The following is a 10566-nucleotide window of genomic DNA, read 5'->3' as shown; positions in this document are numbered from 1 at the left end:
GATACAAATAAATAATATTTACAGTCTACAAATAGCCCCGTTTGTCTGTGTCCGTTCCCCTTAGGCGAGTTGGAGCTGATCTCGAATGAGCCAAGAAGCCAGTGTCAGTTTAGTTGCTGATCTAGAGTTGTAGCATGGAGAACCCGCCACTATTACACAAGGTGCTGCGGTTTATTTTCTGTATTGCCCAACACCATAGACTAAGACTGCTACCTTGACCAGCTTTAGGTGCCACCAAGTATGTATTGAAGTGTATTATTAGCTGACCTGACTTCCGTGGCTAGCGTTGCAGCAGCCACTCTCATTAACCGGATCAAGGGATTAGGCTAATGTATGTAGGACACAACCATGCCAGTTCTATTACTGTACACCTGCCTTGCATACACAGACAGGGTCATTCTATGGAGAGACTGAGAGGGGCATTCTCAACTCTGTCTCAGTTGGAATTACGAAAGAGAATGCTACCATCTACCTGAGGGGTCCCTGGGACACCATTCACTTCAGCTATCCTGGATCAGAACAGACCGGGGTCTTCAGACCATGTGTGTTTTGAAATGAGACCGTCATAAAAGCTTGGATCTTGGCCGTGAGGTGCTCAGAAGACGAGGGTGCTGATGGAGGACACCAACATATTCCCTCCTAATGTATCTGTCTACAGGTTGTCAGCCGAGGGGGAGACTGCCGTTGGTGTTTACTTGTTGATAATAGGTAATTATTCTGTCTTCCTTGCCAAAGTGATGTATTCCCATACTGTTGATAATATAGAGTAGACAACTTTCACAAAATAAATAAGTGGTGACTTGTGTTGGGTAGGTCACTTTCTTAATGTAATCAGTTACTAGTTGCCTGTCCAAAATTGTAATCCGTAATATCATTTTTGGGTTACCCAAACTCAGTAATGTAATCTGATAACTTTTGAATTACTTTCCCGTTAAGAGGCATTAGAAGACATAAAGGATCCATCAAACTCTGACTTGCTCAGGTGGAACAAACTTAAACTTGCAATAATCTGAATTTAATGTAATTGAGAAAACAAAAAGGTGTCGTAATATATATTTTTTCGCAAATATCCTTTAACAGTATGGGTACTCCCTGTTCACTCATGACTGCACGGCCAGGCACGACTCCAACACCATCATTAAGTTTGCCGATGACACATCAGTGGTAAGCTTGATCAACAATGAGGGAGGAGGTCAGAGACCTGACCTTGTGGTGCAAGGACAATAACCTCTCCCTCAGCGTGATCAAGACAAAGGAGATGATTGTGGACTACAGGAAAAGGAGGACAGAGCACGCCCCCATTCTCATCGATGGGGCTGTAGTCGGGCAGGTTGAGAGCTTTTAAGTTCCTTGGCGTCCACATCACCAACAAACTATCATGGTCCAAGCACACCAAGACAGTCGACGAGAGAGAGAGGGCACAACCAAATCTATTCCCCCTCAGGGCACTAAAAGATTTGGCATGGGTCCTCAGATCCTCAAAAGGTTCTACAGCTGCACCATCGAGAGCATCCTGATGGGTTGCATTGCTGCATGGTATGGCAACTGCTCGGCCTCCGACCGCAGAGCACTACGGTTCAGTACATCACTGGTGCCAAGCTTCCTGCTATCCAGGAAGCTCTATACCAGGCAGTGTCAGAGGAAGGCCCTAAAAATGGTCAAAGACTCCAGCCACCCAAGTCATAGACTGTTCTCTCTGCTACCGCATGGCAAGTGGTACCGGAGTGCCAAGTCTAGGTCCAAGAGGTTTCTAAACAGTTTCTACCCCCAAGCCATAAGACTCCTGAACAGCTAATCAAATGGCTACCCAGACTATTTGCATTGCCCCCCCCCCCCCCCCACGCTGCTGTTACTCTGTTATTATCTATGCAAAGTAATCTAGTTTTTTCAAAGTATCTGTAATCTGATTACAATGTGTTTTTCCAGGTAACCTATCTGATTACAGTTCCTTTTTTGTAATCAGATAACATTGAACAGATTACATGTAATGAGTTACTCACCAACCCTGTGGGTGACTTTGTTATAATGTTATACGTTTTTTTGTTTACAATTTCAGGGTGGCTCTCCTGTCTAGGTAATGGAGTGGTGATTCTACTGTTGGTCAAGCAGAGACACAGTCTTGAGCCACAGGACTTACTCACTCTCAATCTGGCTGTGTCCGACGCTGGCGTCGCAATCTTCGGCTACTCCAGAGGGATACTGGAAATCTTCAACTTGTTCAGGGACGACGGCCTGCTGATCAAGACCATCTGGACCTGCCAGGTACAGTAGGAACGTTGGTTGGTAGTTTGTTGTTGTTGGTTGATTCATATTACCCATATGGATTTATAAGAAGATTTGTAATTCTAGTTGATATTATTTCATTATTATTTTAATGCCTTGAATGAGATTCAAGAGCACTAAATAGATTTACATTGAAAGCATTTTTGACATTATCCCAGATCTTGGGAAATTCAACACAGAACTACATTAGAGCTACACAGATAAGATCAAATCAAATCAAATCAAATTTATTTATATAGCCCTTCGTACATCAGCTGATATCTCAAAGTGCTGTACAGAAACCCAGCCTAAAACCCCAAACAGCAAGCAATGCAGGTGTAGAAGCACGGTGGCTAGGAAAAACTCCCTAGAAAGGCCAATACCTAGGAAGAAACCTAGAGAGGAACCAGGCTATGTGGGGTGGCCAGTCCTCTTCTGGCTGTGCCGGGTGGAGATTATAACAGAACATGGCCAAGATGTTCAAATGTTCATAAATGACCAGCATGTTCGAATAATAATAAGGCAGAACAGTTGAAACTGGAGCAGCAGCACAGTCAGGTGGAAGTTGAAACTGGAGCAGCAGCATGGCCAGGTGGACTGGGGACAGCAAGGAGTCATCATGTCAGGTAGTCCTGGGGCATGGTCCTAGGGCTCAGGTCAGTTGAAACTGGAACAGCAGCATGGCCAGGTGGACTGGGGACAGCAAGGAGTCATCATGTCAGGTAGTCCTGGGGCATGGTCCTAGGGCTCAGGTCCTCCGAGAGAGAGAAAGAAAGAGAGAAGGAGAGAATTAGAGAACGCACACTTAGATTCACACAGGACACCGAATAGGACAGGAGAAGTACTCCAGATATAACAAACTGACCCCAGCCCCCGACACATAAACTACTGCAGCATAAATACTGGAGGCTGATCAGCACAATAACATCTTAGAATTTCAGGGTGAAATCAAGAGGTGTTTCTCTGATCTGAATAAGCTCAAGGACAACTTGTACAATAACATATTATATATGGTATTGTAACTTAGCATTTTTCGACTATTTTTTTTTTTTATTTTTATTTCACCTTTATTTAACCAGGTAGGCTAGTTGAGAACAAGTTCTCATTTGCAACTGCGACCTAAGAAATAAAGTATCAGTTTAACAGGAAATTAAAGCAACTTCCCTTAGTACTGTTACCGTGGCTACCCAAGACTCCCACCACTCCACTTGACAGATGACTGGAATAAATGACAAAGAAAAACATCACATTCCACCAGAGAAGAGTGTGTGCTTTTATCCTGCATTAGTCAGTCTACCTGGCTTGTACCCTGAGAGTCTGGTTAGAGGGTGATGACACAACATGGTTTGGAAAGATTCCTTCCGTTCCCTCAGGTTGGCAGAGAGCTGCAAGCACTTCATCCTAATCTGTCTGTGTGTGTGTGTGTGTGTGTGTCCGTCAGGTGGACGGCTTCCTGATCATGCTCTTTGGGCTCATCAGCATCAACACACTGACATCCATCAGTGTCGTTCGCTACATCAAAGGATGCCAGCCCAGCTATGGTATGTAGTCTATGCTGTGGCCCTGCCAAGCCTGAGGGCTGCTGGCTAGGTCCCATGCCAGGGCATGCAGGGTTGGGGCTGAAGCTTCCCCTGGTCAAGTTGCTCAGGGCATGGCACCCTGGCTCAATGGCAGCCACTATAAACTCATTATTCTGCTGCTCCAAGTTAAGGCCTTATGCTGTTCAGTGCTCCCTGACCGCCGGCTAAATGGCACAGATGGAACTATTAGAGAGAGAATCATAAATATAATCTCAGTTGTCCTACTTGTTTTTTGTGAAATCACCAAATAATTTGTTTCTTCCCCATGTTTCGTCATATAATACCATATCTGTTTACTAACTACATGTCTTGTCTTTCAGCTCATTATAATAACCACTGTAACGTTGCCGTGGTGATTGTGGCAGTGTGGCTGTGTGCCCTCTTCTGGGCTGGAGCGCCCCTGGTGGGCTGGGGGAGTTACACAGGTAGGACCCTGTCAGTGTTGCCTCTGAAATCCCAGACCTAGGGAAACTGCATTAGAACATTGGTTACATTGTGGGCATCTCGCTCACCTCTCTGATAAAGTAGATTATTTTGGTCATGTAGTGTATGTGGACACGTGCTTGTCGAACGTCTTATTCCAAAATCATGGGCATTAATATGGCGTTTGTCCTCCCTTTGCTGCTACACCCTCCTTCGCTCTTCTGGGAAAGCTTTCCACGAGATGTTGGAACATTGCAGCGGTGACTTGCTTCCGTTCAGCCTTGAGCATTAGTGAGGTCGGGCACTTGTGCTGGAGATTAGGCCTAGCTCGCATTCGGCGTTCCAATTCATCCCAAAATTGTTCCATGGGGTTGAGGTCAGGGCTCTGTGCAGACCAGTCCAAGTTCTTCCACACATCTCAACAAACCCTTTTTGTATGGACCTCACTTTGTGCACAGGGGCATTGTCATACTGAAACAGGAAAGGACCTTTCTCAAACTGTTGCCACAAAGTTGGAATCATCTAGAATGTCATTGTATGTTGTAGTGTTAAGATTTCTCTTGACTGGAGCCTCCCGGGTGGCGCAGTGGTTAAGGGCGCTCTACTGCAGCGCCAGCTGTGCCATCAGAGACTCTGGGTTCGCGCCCAGGCTCTGTCGTAACCGGCCGCGACCGGGAGGTCCATGGGGCGACGCACAATTGACCTAGCGTCGTCCGGGTTAGGGAGGGTTTGGTCGGTAGGGATGTCCTTGTCTCATCGCGCACCAGCGACTCCTGTGTCGGGCCGGGCGCAGTGCGCTCTAACCAAGGTTGCCAGGTGCAGGGTGTTTCCTCCGACACATTTGTGTGGCTGGCTTCCGGGTTGGATGCGCGCTGTGTTAAGAAGCAGTGCGGCTTGGTTGGGTTGTGTTTCGGAGGACGCATGACTTTCAACCTTCGTCTCTCCCGAGCCCGTACGGGAGTTGTAGCGATGAGACAACAATTGGACACCACGAAATTGGGGAGAAAAAGGGGTAAAAAAAGAATTAAAAGATTTCTCTTGACTAAGGGGCCTAGCCAAAAGCATGAAAACAGTCCCAGACCATTATTCCTCCATTATTCCTCCTCCACCAAACTTTACATTTGGCACATTTGGTAGCTTTCTTGTGGCATCCGCCAAACCCATATTAGTCCGACGGACTGCCAGATGGTGAAGCGTGATTCATCACTCCAGAGAACTTGTTTCCACCACTCCAGAATCCAAGCAAGCTTTACACCGCTCGAGGCGACACTTGGCTTTGCTAATGGCTTGTATGCGGTTGCTCGGCCATGGAAACCCATTTCATGAATCTCCAGACGAACAGTTATTGTGCTGATATTTCTTCCAGAGGCAGTTTGGAACTCAGTAGTGAGTGTTGCAACCAAAGACAGATGATTTTTACGCGCTTCAGCACTAGGCAGTCCCGTTCTGTGAGCTTGTGTGGCCTACCACTTTGTGGCTGAGCGCGTTGTTGTTCCTAGACATTCCACGTCACAATAACAGCTCTTATAGCAGCTCTAGCAGGGCAGAAATTTGACGAACTGACTTGTTGGAAAGGTGGCATCCTATGACGGTGCCACGTTGAAAGTCACTGAGCTCTTCAGTAAGGCCATTCTACTGCCAATGTTTGTCTATGGAGATCGCATGGCTGTGTGCTCAATTTTATATACCTGTCAGCAATGGGTGTGGCTGAAATAGCCCAATCTGCTAATTTGATGGGGTGACCTCATTGTGTGCATATTTGTTGTAATATATGCACATACAAAAATATGTGGTTAAAAGGAGTTGATTGATCAATGATCATTATAACCAATCAACCTGGTCAATTCTTTGTTTTCCACCTTACAGCTCGTAAGTATGGGACGTGTGAGATAGACTGGGTCCAGGCCAGGTTCTCTGTGTCGTACAGACTCTATGTCATCCTCATCTTCACCTTCAACTTTTTCATCCCATTCGTGGTCATATGGTTCTCCTACGTGTCCATCATCCGGACGGTCAACAACAGCCACAAGTCCAGCAGAGGGGGAGCGGTCAGCGAGAGGGAGAATCAGATGGAGCGCAGTATAACAACAGTGAGTGAGGGAGCTCCCAGTCTACAAACGATTAATAGCTGCAGGATTTGGTACATGTTACATAATGGTGAATGCTGTGGGATTCAAAGTACAAATTGAATCTAGCATTGTGTCTGCTGATGGTCTGCTCTCTTAGCTGTACACTGCTTTGATTTCATTCTAATTTTAGTCCAATGAAAGGTTATAATGTCTTCAGAATGTATTCTTTAGGTCAGTGTTTGGGGCTATGCATGTAGTGTACACAACGGCCAGTTTATTAGGTACACCACCCCGTTCACGAACATGGATCGCTCCCACAGACGCCGAGTCACATGGCCGTGGCTTGCTATATAAAGCAGGCATCAAGGCATCCAGTTACTGTTCGTTTGAACATTTAGAATGAGCAAAACGAGTGACCTAAGCGACTTTGAGCGTGGTACGATCGTCCGTGCCAGACTCGCCAGATCCAGTATCTCAGAAACGGCCTCCTGGGCTTTTCACGCATGACAGTGTCTAGGGTTTCCAGAGAATGGTGCGACAAACAAAAAACATCCGGTCAGCGGCAGTCCTGTGAGCGAAAACAGCTCGTTGATGAGAGTTCAAAGGAGAATGTCAAGAATCGTGCAAGCTAACAGGCGGGCCACAAACGGGCAAATAACGGTGCAGTGGTGTGCAGAAAGGCATCACGGATGGGCTATTGCAGCAGACGACCACACATCGTTCCACTCCTATCAGCTAAAAAAAACAAGAAGCGGCTCCAGTGAGCACATGATCACCAACGCAGGACAAATTGAGGAATGGAAAAACATTCTGTACCACCATCCAATCTGCAGCAACTGCATGATGCCAGCGCATCAGCATGGACTAGAGGTCGACCGATTAATCGGAATGGCCGATTTAATTAGGGCCAATTTCAAGTTTTCATAACAATCGGAAATCGGTATTTTTGGCTGCCGATTTGCCTATTTATTTATATATATATATATATATATATTGATACCTTTTATTTAACTAGGCAAGTCAGTTAAGAACACATTCTTATTTTCAATGACTGCCTAGGAACGGTGGGTTAACTGCCTCATTCAGGGGCAGAACGACAGATTTTCACCTTGTCAGCTCGGGGGATCTAAACTATAAGCTTGCAAGTTAACTCGTCCAACGCAATAACGACCTACCTCTCTTTCGTTGCACTCCACAAGGAGATTGCCTGTTATGCGAGTAAGCCAGCTAGCATTAAACTTATCTTATAAAAACAATCAATCATAATCACTAGTTAACTACACATGGTTGATGATATTACTAGATATTATCTAGCGAGTCCTGCGTTGCATATAATCTGACTGAGCATACAAGCATCTAAGTATCTGACTGACTGGTGGTAGGCAGAAGCAGGCGTGTAAACATTCATTCAAACAGCACTTTCGTGCGTTTTGCCAGCAGCTCTTCATTGTGAGTTGCGCTGTTTGACTTCAAGCCTATCAACTTCCGAGATGAGGCTGGTGTAACCGAAGTGAAATGGCTAGCTAGTTAGCGCATGCTAATAGCGTTTCAAACGTCACTCGCTCTGAGCCTTCTAGTAGTTGTTCCCCTTGCTCTGCATGGGTAACGCTGCTTCGATGGTGGCTGTTGTCGTTGTGTTGCTGGTTCGAGCCCAGGGAGGAGCGAGGAGAGGGACGGAAGCTATACTGTTACACTGGCAATACTAAAGTGCCTATAAAAACATCCAATAGTCAAAGGTTAATGAAATACAAATGGTATAGAGGGATATAGTCCTATAATTCCTATAATAACTACAACCTAAAACTTCTTACCTGGGAATATTGAAGACTCATGTTAAAAGGAACCACCAGCTTTCATATGTTCTCATGTTCTGAGCAAGGAACTGAAACGTCAGCTTTCTCACATATTGCACTTTTACTTTCTTCTCCAACACTTTGTTTTGCATTATTTAAACCAAATTGAACATGTTTCATTATTTACTTGAGGCTAAATTGATTTTATTGATGTATTATATTAAGTTAATATAATTGTTCATTCAGTATTGTTGTAAATGTCATTATTACAAATAAATAAATTGGCCGATTTAATCTGTATCTGCTTTTTTGGTCCTCCAATAATCGCTATCGGCATTGAAAATTCATAATCGGTCGACCTCTAGCATGGACCAAAATCCCTGTGGAACGTTTCTGACTTGTAGAATCCGTGCCCTGAACATTTCAGGATGTTATGTAGGGGGGTCCGACCCGGTACTAGATGGGTGTACCTAATAAACTGTCCTGTGTGTATGTTATACCAACTCCCTCCTCCTCCCCCAGGTGTCTCTGATCCTGTGTTCAGCCTTCCTGCTGGCCTGGTCTCCCTACGCAGTCATCTCCATGTGGTCTGCCTGTGGTCACCAGGTGCCTCCTCTCCACAGCATCCTGGCCAGCCTGTTTGCTAAGTCAGCCAGCTCCTATAACCCCTTCATCTACCTGGGCCTGAACTCCAAGTTCAGACAAGACTTCAGAGCCCAGTTCCACTGCCTGCACCACAAACCGGACCTCTCCCACAGGCCAGACGAGGTGCAGATTGACCTGGACATTATGGAGGTGAATGGAGGGGTGGATGACCTGGACTCTGGGGTAGAGCTGGGTAGTGAAAGGGGTGTGGAGGAGAGGGGGGAGAACCAGAAGAGTCCTCTTATGCCCCCGATGATAGCCCCGGCTCCCAGTCATCGCCTGTTCCTGAGGAAACTCAGTGACTCTGGGCGCCTGTGAGCTCTGTCTCTTTGTTTCTGTCTCTCTGTCCCTCTGTTTCTCTCTTTCGGTCTCTCTCTATTTGTCTCTCTGTTTCTCTGTCTCTCTGATTCGGTCTCGTTGTCTCTCTCTCGCTCTCTCTCTCTCTCTTGTCCTACGTACTGAGCCACAGCGGAGCTCAGCTCTCACTGTTAACTGTTCACCTCCACAGCACTCTGATCGCCTGTACACACATACATTTTTCTCACAGCACTGCAACCGTCTGGACGTACTTTTTTTTTTTTTTCATCAAGAGAAGACATTTTGGCCTCACCTGAATTATTTGGAATCACTGATGTTGAAGGATTTACAGTATGTGGCGGCACTATCAATTTAGGGTCCGAGTTAAATCATATTTGTTTTACTGTTTTACATGTTACTCTAAAGCTGTAAATAATTTTGTTATTTAAAAAAAAAAAAACTTGGTTTTAGGTTTGTACACCGTCCATAAAATAACTTCCAATAGCTCATCAATCAACGATGACTTGACTCAAAGGGGGTTATATCAGGCGCTAATGTTGTACATTAATTCTCAGTCACTCACAGAGGGCTTGTGTGCAGAAATAATGAGGTGGAGAAGTGAGAAAAGGCTCTGCCTTGACCTGAAGTCGCTAATCTGGGTTTTGTCCCCCCTCTGCCCTGTGGGAGCCCTGAGGGAGCTTGGGAAACTGGGAGAATGTGAGCCAGCCCTCACAGGGAGACTGGCTGGTGCACAGCTGAATCTGTTGGACCAAGAGGAGAAAGCGGAAAACAACACAACAACCACAGAATGGAAAGAGGTTACTGTTCAAATCAGTACAGCTTTAGTTGTCCTCTTATTGCAGTGCAACAACACACTGAAACAAGAGCAACAATCCATAGACACAGGTAACATAAAAACAATGACTGTGAAAGAGGAACTGCAATAAATATCAGTGTAAAGTCATGTGCAAATGACAAGTAGGATTACTGTAGTACTGTGGAGTGTACTGTACTGTGGCCTGGAATTAGGAAGGATATAGGATATACTGTATGAGGGTAACTCCACTCCAGAGGCTGTGGTTTTATTGGTCAGCTTGTGTGTCTGCTGAATAAATATTACCAAGTCTCCCCTCAATAAAACAAACACAAGCCACTGTAATCCAGTTGGGTTCAACAATGGAATTATAACTGAACAAGTTAACAATAGTCTCCCTTTGTAATAACAGCCTGTCTCAGATAATGACAAGGTAATGGCTGCCGTAAGTCCCCTTTCTCTTCTATGAGTAATTATAAACCACAACACAGTGGCTGCGTCCGAAATGGCACCCTATTCCCTATTTAGTGCATTAGATTTGACGTGGGTCCTGGTCAAAAGTAGTGCACTTTATAGGGAATAGGGTGCCATTATGGACACACAGGTGACTTCAGAGTGAAAGTTACCTCAGGGCTCCACGGCAGCTGGAATTTCAGCAGGACTAATGACATGGGACAGGCACA

General features: G+C 45.5%; 1 protein-coding gene across 1 annotated transcript; it reads left to right on the top strand.

Annotated features, from left to right (window-relative positions):
• Positions 1 to 135: 135 nt before the first annotated feature.
• Positions 136 to 10032, top strand: opn6b (opsin 6, group member b). Its single transcript, XM_031828715.1, has 6 exons — positions 136 to 708; positions 2057 to 2262; positions 3704 to 3803; positions 4163 to 4267; positions 6132 to 6355; positions 8650 to 10032. The coding sequence occupies exons 1-6, from the start codon at positions 615 to 617 to the stop codon at positions 9088 to 9090; spliced, it is 1170 nt and encodes a 389-aa protein (XP_031684575.1). The 5' UTR covers positions 136 to 614; the 3' UTR covers positions 9091 to 10032.
• The last annotated feature ends 534 nt before the right edge of the window (positions 10033 to 10566 follow it).

Source organism: Oncorhynchus kisutch, linkage group LG7 (genome assembly GCF_002021735.2).
Source record: "Oncorhynchus kisutch isolate 150728-3 linkage group LG7, Okis_V2, whole genome shotgun sequence".
NCBI lineage: Eukaryota > Metazoa > Chordata > Actinopteri > Salmoniformes > Salmonidae > Oncorhynchus > Oncorhynchus kisutch.
This window is presented reverse-complemented; position numbering and strand designations above follow the sequence as displayed.